This window comes from Phragmites australis, chromosome 1, assembly GCF_958298935.1.
Source record: "Phragmites australis chromosome 1, lpPhrAust1.1, whole genome shotgun sequence".
Classification (NCBI taxonomy): domain Eukaryota; kingdom Viridiplantae; phylum Streptophyta; class Magnoliopsida; order Poales; family Poaceae; genus Phragmites; species Phragmites australis.
The window spans coordinates 35,840,179-35,854,196 of record NC_084921.1 but is presented as its reverse complement, the minus strand read 5'-3'; the positions used below and the strand labels follow the sequence as shown (position 1 = coordinate 35,854,196).

Below are 14,018 nucleotides of genomic sequence, written 5' to 3'. Positions count from 1 at the left end.
TTGTAATATAGGCGCATGTATAAAAATAATGACAAACAAAGCTTCGGGAGAGCTCCAATAGGTGCCTACCATCCAGCTCATTAATATTTTTTGAGGAATGATCCAGCTTGTCAATAAGAGGAATTTTGTTGACATTTTTCAGTTCAAATTTGCACCGAAATCATCCAAATCGCCCCTGTACCGTTGCACCTACTTGGGACATTCTCCCCTTCCCTTCCTATCCATTATATATTTCAAGAAGCTGAAGCATCAACTTTGATTCCTGAAGCCACCAAAACTCATCACATCGCAAGGTTACCCTCCTCGTGATCCTGCAAGACCCAGCGCCCGCTCCCGTTCTTCACCATGCCCTTGTTCCTCTCCACCCTCCAGGACGCCGGCACGGGGTACTCGTCCGCGAGCGCGTCCACCTCCTTGTTCACCAGCGCCAAATCGCGGTCCACCTCCAGGCTGAACCCGGCGCCGTCGCCGGAGCCCTGCGCACCCGCGACGCCGTGCAGGTAGCACTCGAGGTTGTGCCACGCGGCGGGGCCCGGGCCCGGTTTCTTGAGGTACGGCGACTTGAGCGTGTCCACGAGCAGCTCCACGCCGACGTCCTTGTAGAACGCTGACGGCAGGACGGTGGGGACGATGTCCGGCGCGTTGCGGACGCGGAGCAGCTTCGCGCCGGGCGCCGACTCGAATGCCTTCTTGAACTGCTCGTCCCCGACGCGCGGGCTGCCGAAGACGATGGCTGTAACGGGGACCGTGTCGTTGGACGGCGACGAGGCGCGGACGTTGAAGCCGTTGGTCACGATGTCGATGGCGCTGAGCGTGGAGAGCGCGGCGCCGAGGCTGTGGCCGGTTAACGTGATGCTGCAGTTCTCGCCCTTGTATGCGCCGAGTAGCCTCCTAATTTCAGCCAGCACCTGTGCACATTAATTTTGAGTTCGCTTGAGACTGTCGTTCAGACGTTCAGTAAAACAGCACGAGCTTCAGCAAACTAGTTGAAAAGAAAAAGGGAAGGCTCTGAAACTGAAAGCCGGGCTGTCACGTTGCTTTGCAAAGTGAACATAGTGGCCCAGCTCAATCAAGGCTGGTTCGTCGTTTCCCCTATAATTAATTCGAGGCAGTTTATAGCAAGCATATCGTGTGCTTTCTTCGAAAATTCCTATAGACATCAGATGTTCCAAACAGATTCTATTGCTCTCCTACCCTAGATAACAACAAAAAAACAAATTTCCCAGTTCCCTACAGTGTGTGAAACACTGAAACTTGTCGCTCTGCACACACTGCAGTTTCCCGTGCCCTCCTTGAATGGTTGTGTCGGTATCCTTAAAACATAGCTAACTGTCTGTACTGTCACGATCGAACTTAAAATTGGGACGGAACAAGTCCAACATTTGACCAATCCTCATGCAACCGTGTGAACGAACTGCGCCACAGTGGCACAGTAGCAGTGTTAGCAGTTTCAAGTATGGTGCCCGTCTTGGGATGCTGATCTGCGACATATAATTACTGTGCTATTTTGTACGTTAAAAATAGAGTTAATTAGATTTATATCATCACAATTTAACCTATTTTAAAAAATACCATTACAAGGTTGAAATTGGACCCATGCTATTACAATTTGCTTTTTTTTTCCATATATACTATTATAGAAATATTTTGGACCAAACTACCCTCTCCTTCTTCCTTAGCCCCCTTCATCTCTCTCTTTCCTCCTGCTCATCTCAATCGTCACCTACCCACGGCTGGCGACGAGAGGTGACTGACACTGAGCTCCTCCCTCCCTCCTTATGACTTGGCTCATCGCAGCAGCCAATGAGGTCAACCTCAACAGCTAGTGGCCTCCTTTGCTCCTCCCCACTTCTCCCTATCTTGCGCCTTCGCCCCTACCACCTCCACCTCTCCTCCCTGCTTCGCCTCCTCGCAATCCTCATGGGCGGAGCTCGCCTCACCAGATCCAACAAGAGGCAGCTATATCTAACACGAGCCAATGTCCATGGAGCTGCGGAGGCTGACGTCAGATCTGATCTCGTTGGAGAAGGACCACATAAATCCATTATGGTTGAGGCCAAATCCGAAAGGTAAAATGGAGGTCTCCGGTGAGGTTGAGAACGAGAGGAAGGAGATAGGAGTGGGGGCTAAAGAAGAAGGAGGAGCAATTTGGTTCAAAATATTTTTATAACAGCATATATATATAAAAAAAAAATTGTAATGGCATCAGTCTGATTTCAATCTTTATAATGGTATTTTTCAAAACGGATAAAATCACAATAATATGGATCTGATTAACCCTTAAAAATACTATTGAAATAGGGGTAACAAAACAGTTCCTGGCAGTCTACTACTACTTCAGTATGCATTACAAAATTAGCGGTCAGATAACTCGAATATCATGCCATTGTCTGCCCGATTTGCCACGGAAGGATGTAGTACAGAGTACAGACTAACCTGACAGGAGTCAAAGCTAGATTACCTGCTCTCTGGCGCTTTGTTTGTTGAACCGCGACGTGGAATTCTTGGACTTGTACATGGAAAGGAACCCCCTGTGCACCGACGGCTGCGACCACCCAGGCCCCGACCCGATGACGCCGGTGGCCGGCACCAGCGTGATGTCCAGATCACTTGCCCACTCCACCGCCCGCTTCGTCCCGCGCCACGCCACCACAATGTCCCGCCTCCCCAGCGCCGCGGCCCCGCCGTCGGTGGCCACGGCCACGTACCCCATCCAGTTGGACTCCGCGCTCCACGCTCCCGCGGCGGGCGCGGGCCTCGTCATGAAGGCGTCGGGGACGCGCGCGCTCGAAGTCGCGTAGACGAACCTCGTGACGCGGTACGCGTCCGGGTCGGGCGCCTGCGCCCTGCGGAGGAACGCGCCGGGCGCGTACCGCGAAGCGCCAGCGTACGGGGACGCCGGGTCGCCGATGAACGCGTCCGACGTCGCCTGCGCCAGCTCGCCGTACCGGATGATGGTGCGGCGGAGGTCGTTGTCGAGTGGGTCCAGGAGGCTGTCCCAGTTGTCCCTGCCGCTGAGCTCGGCCCATGATCTTTGAGCAGCGGCCGTGACAGGGAGAGTGATGATGGCTACCAGTATGGAGACGAGGAGAAAGAAGCGGTGCATCTTGGAAACTTCTGCTTGCAACTGAATGAACTGGATGTCCATATATGGAGCTGTGGAGTTATGGACATGTGAATGGCAGAGCGTGCTGCTGGTGGAGAGAAAGCAATAGGTGGAGGAAAGCATTAACTTCTGGAGCGAAAGGTGAGAATCAAGGAAGGAATATGTACACGAGACAAAAATTTTGAACCCAGTACATTTATTTTTAAACAAAAAATCCGATTCTGACGAACCAAACGACGATGACCTAGCTAGCTCTTACAGTGTGCATGCTTTGAAGGAGGATCCTTATTATGCAATAAATTTTGAGCATAAAGATGAATGCAGAAGCAGCAGATCTCGAAGCGAGAGCCATAGTGGCGCCATAGGATCTGCTTGAGTGCTTGGAAAACGTGAATGGATTTTGTATGCAAAGAAAAAATTACGCCATTCTGCAAAATTTCTTTGCTACGTAGACGCTCACTGTCAATGTATAATACCTGTTAACGACATTAGTCGGATAGATGGAGTTTGCTAGAGTTTGTTGTATTCAAACTAACCTCTGACAAACCAAATCAGTCGTCTCTTCCGACGCTTGATCCTACTGCCTCCGGCGCAATGTCCGACCCTAGCAAATATTCCTTCTCCCTTGGCAATAACGTTACCAACGTTAAGGACCATGTCCCCTTCAACCTCGAGCCGAGGCCCTCCTCCACATCATCGTACACGGGTTTCTTTGCTGTAGCGGCCTGCTTCGCCCTTCTCCCATCCACCCCTTGTACGTGGGCCACTTCATTTGGTAGGCCTGCTCCCCACGTGACAGGCCTGCTACTTGACTCTTCTTTGTTTTATCTTTCATCTTTTTTTTTTCTTTCACTAGTTAAGTGCCCGTGCGTTGTAACGAAAATTCATGTTCTGTATGAAACAATTGTATTTTGCACACTAACTATGTGTCAATCAGAGCATATAAATTTGCACCCCTAAAGCCGCCTAACGCCACTCCAGAAGTGGTGTCGAGACCAGAAGCAGATCACCAATTTGTCACAGGGTCTAGATGAGGGTTTGTCGGTGGGTAAGCATGAGGGTGCAGTTTCTTTGGAATAGTAAGCATGCACGTGTAACACATGTGTAATTAATGTTGTGATGAGAGCATGCACATGAAATCAATAACATTGCAATAGGTGTCAAAATTTAAAACAAAATACGGTGTATAAGTTTACGATCACCTATATTATATTATTTAAGCAAACTACAGGATAGAAGTTTACAATCACCTATTACAATTGTATCTAACCGAAGTCATTAGCAAAAACTTAGGTAAATAGAAAAATAGACAGTACAATAGTCATAAGCAAAAATAATAGACAACTAATCTCTCATTCCGAAATAATGCACTATCTGATGCATTTAACAAATTCTCGTACAACTTCAGGAATATTGTCTTTAGATTCATTCCCATTATATTTCAACAAGTCAACCAAGAACTTCTTTCTTAGTTCGTGCACATCCTGTAAGCGCATTATATTTCATTGTAATTGTAAAAAAAAGTGCATAACCAGATAGCTAATTGCTTAATGTAAATCACAATGCCATTGAGAACACTCACGGTGCAAATCGGTGGTTGTAGTTGTTTACCGTTCCACACGCATATAAAGTTAATAACAAAAAACCCCAAGTCGAACATGCAGAAGAATAAATTGTTACATCTACGTGGATAATCTAATTGATAGAACCGATGTTGTAAGAAATTTACTAATAGTTTTTCTTTGGAACACAAATTGGTAGTATACGACACCAATCACATATGTCATCAATCCATGAGGGGTTTGCTACTTCTAGAGCTAGATTCAATTTATTGGAAATTTTAAGAATTTTCAATAGATAGAAGCATATGGTTTCATGTCCTTTAAACTAATTTAGTATAGGCAGTGGGTTCAATATTGATATACTTCTAGCCTCCATGTCAAATGCAAATAGTATGAAATGCCCATGATGACATGTCGGCAATAGAGTCTGCAAATAATAGTAACTACTGTTAGGAGAAACTAAACCACGACAAAAATAAACAACAAAATAAAACATACCAACTTGCACTGTGAAATATTATACTCTATCCCAATCCACATATCAAACATTTTTGCCAACAATTGGACATCAAGCTTCCTTTTATATTTCAGATGTCGTCTGAAGTCACATAACAACTATGATAAATAAGAAAGTTCGTAAGATATGTGCAAACATGATGATTACATGAATATATTATATCGTACCCAAAATTGAAGGTCCATGTACTGATATTGGGTCTCCATTAACAAGTTGATCTCGTCACAAGTGAACATCCTCACACCCATGTTGAAACAATCCTTGTCTATAGGCTTTTGCACATCCATTATTTCTTGGGCCTTTTTTTAGTCTTAAGCTAATCGGTCGAGGCTTAGAGCTCCTAATCCATTCTTAGTAAGCTAGACAGCAGGAGCATATTATGAATAATAGTGCTCTTAGAAATGAAACAACAATTGACCCCAGAACTATTAAAGTTCTGCTCCCTAATTATTCTAGTAAAAACATCATGGATAGAGCAATGTTTCTGAGTTTTCAACTAGCAAATAGAGCCTAATCTAGTTCTCAAACTTCTAAACCATCATCATGTACATGGCTGTTATGTCCAAAACAAAGTTCTCAAGTTTTGCACAGAAGTAGCTAGCCACTGCTGAACAAACAAAGGTAAGTATAAATTTTCAAAAGGCAGTACATAACTGCTAGCAAGCCAAGTACCAAGTACCAAAGAGATTTAAGCAAAACTGAGCTCACAACAACGCACATACAGGGATCAAAGGGACATGTATTGCACTGGATTACAAAGCCAACAAGGATTTTGGTGTACATGAATAGAATCAAGATACACCTGAAACAACCTCCAGGTATAAGTGTTGTATCACACAACTAGATTCATCACACACCTATGCTAGAGTACTCAGAAACATGCTCAACCTCAACAAATACTCATCATCATCGAGCAAACATAAATATGAACTTGATGTCCAGAACATAGAAAGGGGAATACTCACAGTGAAAAGCAATCAAATGAGTCAATAATCAAGGCAAGGCACGGCTTCACAGCTGCTATCCTAGAAATCTGATCACCCGCCAATTGTCACCAGTGAGAGGAAGACGGAGATACAACGCCTCAATCGTACCACCACTGCAAGTACAGGCAACCCTTGGAGAATACAGCTATGACGAGCCCCAACCAAAAGCTCCTCCACCAATCCCTTGCAGTTCCAGATCACCATCCCATAAACCTGAGCTCCAATCGGGCCAAGAACAGATGGTGAACCCCAAGAGCCAAAAGATTGAATCGGTGAGAAAGCGAGAGAGAGGAGGGGATTTCCAAATTGGTGAACCAGGAGGTAGAAGAAGCCAGCCTACTTATCCTTGCAGCTGCGCCCTCTAGCCCCCACGAATCCCAACAAGATCGGGGAGCGGTTACGCCGTCACCGCCGCCAGGATGCCATGCGCTCTCTTCCCTGCTCCCTCCATTTTCCATCGTCTTCCCTAGCTGCTCGAAGCCAAAGGTCAAGAACCCTCACCGCATGGGCCAAGGCTGCTCAAAGGGCAATGGGCTAGCCGATCAATAATAGAAAAGGCCCATAACAATGTTAAAAATTCATCTTTTTCGCAACAATCCCCACCAAATTTTTAATGTTGGAGTTATCAATTTGATATACAGGATTTCAGTAAAAAAGTATCTTTCAGGTTTGAACAAGCTACCTAGTTGCGTAAGAATTGGCTCACACAGGATGAGGAGGACTACACCTTGATCCTCAGCCTTGGTGTGAGAGCCTTCTCCTATAGAACACCCTATACGAGGCTGCTTTTGCCTTAGCTGTTGGGTTGGACGTTATGGTCATGTCCATGTACCTTAATTCATGAGTGCCACATAGAGAAGTACCCTGCTTCTCTTTGATTGTGACCACATAATCACACTCACATAGGTGAATTCTCCTAGATGTCCTGTAGGACAACATCTATTGCCATACGGTGCTTAATTCATTATGAGCTAACAGCTCACCCTCTCCTACAGACAAGCAAAGCAGCAAACGGGATAGATTTGCTCTTATATCCATATAGATTGTTTTCATAGAGCCTAGTTCATGAGATCTTCGATCTACTAGGATAGGTTACTGCTGATATGAACCTTATCAATGGGTAATAATCCCATTCCTCTTGACGCTGCCTGAATGACTGTTCTAGCCATTCCTTTTGTGAAAGGATTCGCAAGATTCTTTTTAGACTGAATATAAATCCACAATGATTATACCCATCTCTACTGCATGCCTAAGCAACTTGAGTCACCATTTTATATGCTTCGAAGTCTTCATATTGTCCTTCCTACTCTTCACCTTAACCAGAATGGTTTGGTTATCGCAGTAGGTGAGAACAGCCGAAATTAGCTTATCCAATATCGGTAGGTCAAACAAGAGTTCTCTGATCCACTCTGCTTCTGTGGCGGCTGAGTCTAACGCTAGTAGCTCTGCCTTCGTCGTGGAGCGAGTAAGGATGGTCTGTTTAGATGACCTCCAGGATACAGCTGCACCTGCTAGAGTGAAAACATATCCACTCATAGCCTTCATATCATCTGAGTCACTGATCCAGTTAAAAGCATTGAATCCCTCTATGACTACAGGATGGCCAGAATAATGATTCCCTAGGTTTTTTGTCCCCTTCAGATATTGAAGTATCATCTCCAGTGCTATCCAATGATCATCTCCTGGGTTAGACGTATAACGACTCAACCTGCATACTGCATACGAGATGTCAGGCCTAGTTGCACTGGCCAAATACATTAGGGAACCTATCACTTGTGAATATTTTAACTAGTCTTTTCCATGGCCTATATTTTTCTTTAGCTTAGCATTTGGATCATAGGGCGTGGCTACAAGTTTACAGTCTATCATACCAAAATGTGTAAGCACCTTGTCCACATAATGGGATTGACTTAGAGTTATCTTATTCTCGCCCTTTAGTAGCTTGATGTTTAAGATTATATAAGCTTCTCCCAAGTCCTTCATGTCGAAGTTTTGAGATAGAAATGACTTGATTTGGTTAATCATTTCCAAGTCCGTCCCAAACAGCAGTATGTCATCCACATATAAACATAGAATGACATCTTGTCCCCCACCATAGCGATAATACACCCACTTATCGGCTTTATTAACACAGAAGACGACCGAGGTCAGTGTAGTATCAAATTTTTCATGCCATTTCTTAGGGGCCTATTTGAGACTATACATGGATTTGATTAACCTGTATACTTTATTCTCATGTCCTGTTACCACGAATCCATCTGGCTGCTGAATGTAAATCTCCTCATCCAACTCTCCATTAAGGAAATCGGTCTTGACATCCATCTGATGCACAAGGAGATTATACGAAGCTGCCAGTGCTAAGAGCATGTGGATAATGGGCAATCTGGCAATAGGAGAATATGTATCGAAGTAGTCCTCACCTTCCTTTTGCGTAATACCCTTAGCCACTAATCAGGCCTTGTACTTTTCTATAGTACCATCGGGTCTGCGCTTTCTCTTGAAGATCCATTTGCAGCCAACTGGGAGGTCTGCTAACTCCTAGGTTCCGTTACTGATGATCGAATCTATCTCACTATGGACTGCTTCCTTCCAGTACTCCCCTTCTGGAGAAACGTTTGCCTCTGAAAAGTTTCATGGTTCATCATCCATGACATAGGTAACAAAGTCCTCTCCGAGTGATTTTTCAGTTCTTTGCCTCTTGCTTCTCCTAAGTTCCAATTCAGGAACTGTGTCGATGACACTCCTAGGAGCAGATTCATCAACTAATAGATCCAGGAAATCAGCTTCCTTCGCTCGCATAGGAAAGATGTGCTCAAAGAATGTTGCATCCCGAGACTCCATTATTGAGTTGACGGCAATGTCTAAGATCTCATAATGGACCACTAGGAATCTATAGGCGGTACTCTGGTGTGCATACCATAGGAAGACACAATCGATAGTCTTTGGTCCAATTTCCTTTTCTTCAGCAGGAGAACATGAACTTTAGCTAAACAATCCCAAGTACAAAGAAAGGATAGATTTGGTTTCCTCCCCTTCCATCTTTCATAAGGGGTTACCTCGCGATTTCAAGGTGCGACCCTATTGAGGATATAGTTAACTGTGAGAACAGCCTCACCCCACCATGAGTTAGCCATACTAGAACTTTGTAACAGGGCGTTAACCAAGTCACAAATTGTTCGGCTCTTTCTCTCGGCTACTCCATTGGCCTGTGGTGAGTATGGTAGCGTAAATTCATGGACTGTGCCACTTTCTTCACAGAACTCGTAGAAATCCCTGCGAATATATTCCCCACCTCTGTCAGACCTCAGTCTCTTTATTATCTTCCCCAGCTAGTTTTCCACCTCGGCCTTATAGATCTTAAAGTATTCTAATGCTTCATCTTTTGTTCTAAGAAAATAGATATAGCAAAACCTAGTAGCATCACTATAAGAGTAAAGAAGTATCTTTTGCCACCTTTAGTTAATGTTCCATTCATCTCACATAGATCAGAGTGGATCAGCTCAAATGGCGAGGTGCTTCTCCCCTCGACCAAGTGAAACAGTTTGCGGGGCTGCTTTGCTTGCACACACACCTCGCACTTATGGCTCTTGTCACAATTATATGAAGGAATAAGATCCATCTTGCTCAAACACATAATTGCTTCATTATTAACATGACACAAGCGAGAATGCCATATATCAATGTTCTTATTAGAATATGAAGAGTAAAAAATATTTGCAGAACTATCAAGAATAGAAATACGGAACATGCCTCTGCACTCATAGCCTTTTCCTAAAAACGACCCACACCTGGCAAACACTACTTTATTGGACTCGAAGACTAACTTTATTCCTTGCCAGCACATCATTGATTCACTGAGTAGATTACGGGTCATGGCAGGCACACACAGCACGTCCTTCAGGACAAGAGTCTTGCCGAAAGTTAGCTTCAGACTCACTTGTCCTACTCAGCGTACTACTGTTGATACCCCGTTCCCCATCAGTACAGATACACCCTAAAGAGAAGTAAAACACGTCTGATCAGCACAAATATGCCTTGTTGCACCTGTATCAACCCACCAATTTACTGGTGAATTTTCCATACTAGTGGAGTTGCCTTTGCCGGTATCATCGGCTGTCACAACTACCACATGAACTTAGGCTTTGGCTGCCTTCTGCTGCTCAGGTGTCGGCCCCTTGCCCTTACGATCACGACATCTATTGGCCTTATGATCCAACCCGCCGCAGACGTAGCAGACAATATCATGCTTCTTATTCTTCTTCATAGGATTAGCCTTTGGCCCTGAATACCCAGACTTAGTCTTCTCTTTCTTCACATTCTTCCCAGGCTGGTTCTTGTGCTCGACAAGGTTAGCTTAAGTGGGCGCCTTCACCCCACTATAGCCTGCCTTGGACTTCTCCTCAACATTTATAACAGTGATGAGCTCATTAAGAATTATCCGCTGCTTTAAGTGTCGATGCGTAGTGACAAAGTCAAGCCAAGAAGTGGGTAGCTTGGCTTGAATGACATTAACCTGAAAATTCTCAGGGAGAACACAACCATACTGGCCTAAGTCTCGCATGGTCAGCTGCAACTCATGGATTTGTTCCATGACAGATCTGTCATCTCCCACATGAAAGTTCAAATAACTAGCCACCATAACAGACTCATTGTCGTTGTTGCTTTCAGTATACTTGTCATTCAGCTCCGTCCACACCTTCCGTGCTTCTCTGAACCCCACGTAGATGTTGAATAGCCTGTTCGATAGGACAACCAAGAGGCGTGCTAGGGCAAAGGCATTAGCCTTCTCCCAACAGGCCCTTAACATGTTGAGACGTGTTCTTTCGACCTCGTCTTGCACGGCTTCCCTCGGAGGGATGGGCGGCTCTTTGGTGAGGACCTAGAAAAGTTCGAGCTCCATCAACCATAGCCTCATCCAGGCCTGCCAGTGCTTAAAGCCAGTCCCATCAAAACTCTCAGGCTTAATCACGTCCGAGGACGACTGTGGTAGGCTAGAGGAACTAGAACTAGCCTTCTCAGAAGTAATTGGATTTCTGGATTGCTGTAAATAATACGATAACAAGAACATTGATATTATTCCATATGTAAACAAACAAGAGCATAACAGAAAGGGACAATTACACATGATCTTAGAACGTAAGAATAGAAAAACTGGACCATCAGTACCACATATCATGTGTAAAATATAAGCTAGACAGCAGGAGCATATTATGAATAAAAGTGCTCTTAGAAATGAAACAATAATTGGTCTCAGAACTATTAAAGTTCTGTTCCCTAATTGTTCTAGTAAAAACATCATGGATAGAGCAATGTTTCTGAGTTTTCAACTAGCAAATAGACTCTAATCTAGTTCTCAAACTTCTAAACCATCATCATGTACATGGTTGTTATGTCCAAAACAAAGTTCTCAAGTTTTGCACAGAAGTAGTTAGCCACTACCGAACAAACAAAGGTAAATATCAATTTGCAAAAGGCAGTACAGAACTGCTAGCAAGCCAAGTACCAAGTACCGGAGAGATTTAAGCAAAACTGAGCTCACAACAGCATACATACAGGGATCAAAGGGACATGTATTGCAGTGAGGCAGCCAGCTGGCTGGACGCGACAAGTCGGGCGACAACTGATGGGTCTTCGGGACGCTGGTGGTAGGAGGTTGGAGGAAGTAGAGAAGAAGAAGCAGGCCCACCAAATAAAAAAACAAAGATGATGGTTGAGAACTGCTAGCACAGAGGAAGAAGGCCGCAAATTTTTTGCCTCATGATAGCTCATTTTTTATTTTTATATATTTTAAATAAAAATATGTATTCATTTTGATAAATTGTAAATCTAGACTCTTGCATCCTGTTGGAACGGCAATATATCATTTGTTGTGAAATATAGACGTTGCCCTTCCAACGAACGACACTAGTCTAGATTTGCAATTTTTTCAAAATGTACACATATATTTGCAATTTTTAATTTAAAAATAAAAAAATAAAAAAAATCCTCGTTCACATACAAGTTGGACCGTTATTTCCACTTCCCAGTAGATGGGCCGCACAAAAATGGAGGATTTCTTGGGTTGGTCGCCGGTCGGTAACAAGGAGACTGGAGAGGTTGACTGCCGCATCGCGACAGGCTTGCTGATGGGCCGCTTATGAATCGCGTAAGGACTTTGGTGGCCATGGGAGTCCATTGGACTTCAGTGGGATCTGTGGTTTGCATAGCAGGTGGGCTAACTCGTACTGGCCAACCGCCGAAATGGGGAACGCGTGTAGGCCTGTGAGTTTTTTTTTTATATTTTTTATAACTAATATTTAAATAAATAGACTCCTAATGGCTTTTACACAAATAGGTGTCTACCGCCCCCTGAAAGAGCTGCAACCCTTTTAGAGAGTGGTAAGAGGTCACCCTCTTAGAGAGTGGGTAGGGCCCACCCTGATCCCACGGCCGTACCACTCCTTACCGCCCTTTGAGAGGGTAGTTAGCCCCTTTGCCGCCATCTCAGGGGGCGGTTAGCCTTCAACCCCCACCCCTTCACCAGTATAAAAAGGTTGAAAATTAGCCAAAATAGCCATTTAAATCTACAAAAAAAGAAAGAGATGGGGAGGAGAGGAGAGGAGAGGGAGGTAGCGCGGCGAAGCTCTGTTATTTTTTATTTGCAGATTTTGGATATTGGTTTTCGGTAATTTTTTGACTTATATTTTTATTAGTAATTAAAGTACCACTAGATTTAGGGTTTAGTGACATAACAGTAGTTATATTATATGAGACATAGGGTTTAGAAAGGTAGGATATGCTCTCTTTTGTATTATATTGTAAGGATTAATTTCGATATGGTAGGATAGCCATCAGATGCACAGTAGTATTTAGAGTATAGTAGTTTCGATTATCTAGATTTTATAAAATAATGATGTAAGTAATAATTATAGCTAATTAGAAACTTTATTAAATAGATGGATTATTAATTAGTTTAAATTGTTTAGTTTGCTTCGGAGCAATATTTAATATACATATTGTTAGGTGATCATCGGTGTTAGTAATTTTGTTAGAGTTTCAATAATCAGAAGTATAGTTTTTCGGTATTAACATTGGATATATTTTTAGATGTTTCCATGGATATCCGATAAATTAAATTTTCAGATATATTATGGTGAATGTAAAATTAGTTATGATCTTAACGGTGTAGATCTCTCTGGATTTTAGCTTGTCATCAATGGACTTAGTAGAGCCAATAAGAGGACTATAGTGGGCGTGTGCAAGTGGCTGATGCATCATTTTCAACTAGATCCCAACAACATGAGCTTAAGCTGAGAGTTATGCTAACCCGTGCTACTCAGGGGTACTTTGGGGAGCTCATCCTGATTAATGCGGCATCTACTTGGAGGTAGTACATAGATATATCATGTGAACATGGTCTCCCTCTTGTGTTGCTAGCTGAGGCTTACCAGAAGGACCCAACATAGATAAACTTTGCGGAAGCAGTAGTAGGAACAAGTTAGGCAGTGGTGGATGAAGCAGACCCGACAACTGTGAGGGACGAGCAAGATGTTGGGGATGTGCGTGAGATGCAACCGAGGGGTGTAGCCGATGAGGGGGAGCACATCCCTAGTATAATTAAAGAGATGGAGATAGAGGATCAAGAGTTGGAGGAAGCCATTGCTGATGAGGATTCATCCGACGAGGAGGGAAATGCTCATGTTCCTGCAGAGTGAAGGAGTCATGAATTTTTAAAGCTAGTGGTGAGTGAGGGTCATCAGACACCTTGGAAATATCATGAGAACGAGGTGTCCCAAGGTACTATGTACCCTAGTAAGGATGCTGTTATTGATGCAGTAAAATTCTGGTTGCTATCTCTTCAGAGGCAG

At 43.9% G+C, this 14,018-nt stretch overlaps 1 protein-coding gene across 1 annotated transcript; it reads right to left on the bottom strand.

The window, feature by feature from the left end:
• On the bottom strand, positions 1 to 3,207 carry LOC133889108 (phospholipase A1-II 3-like). Its single transcript, XM_062329572.1, has 2 exons — positions 2,462 to 3,207; positions 1 to 908 (listed from the first exon to the last, which is right to left on the bottom strand). The coding sequence occupies exons 1-2, from the start codon at positions 3,146 to 3,148 to the stop codon at positions 282 to 284; spliced, it is 1,314 nt and encodes a 437-aa protein (XP_062185556.1). The 5' UTR covers positions 3,149 to 3,207; the 3' UTR covers positions 1 to 281.
• Between the last annotated feature and the right edge of the window lie 10,811 nt (positions 3,208 to 14,018).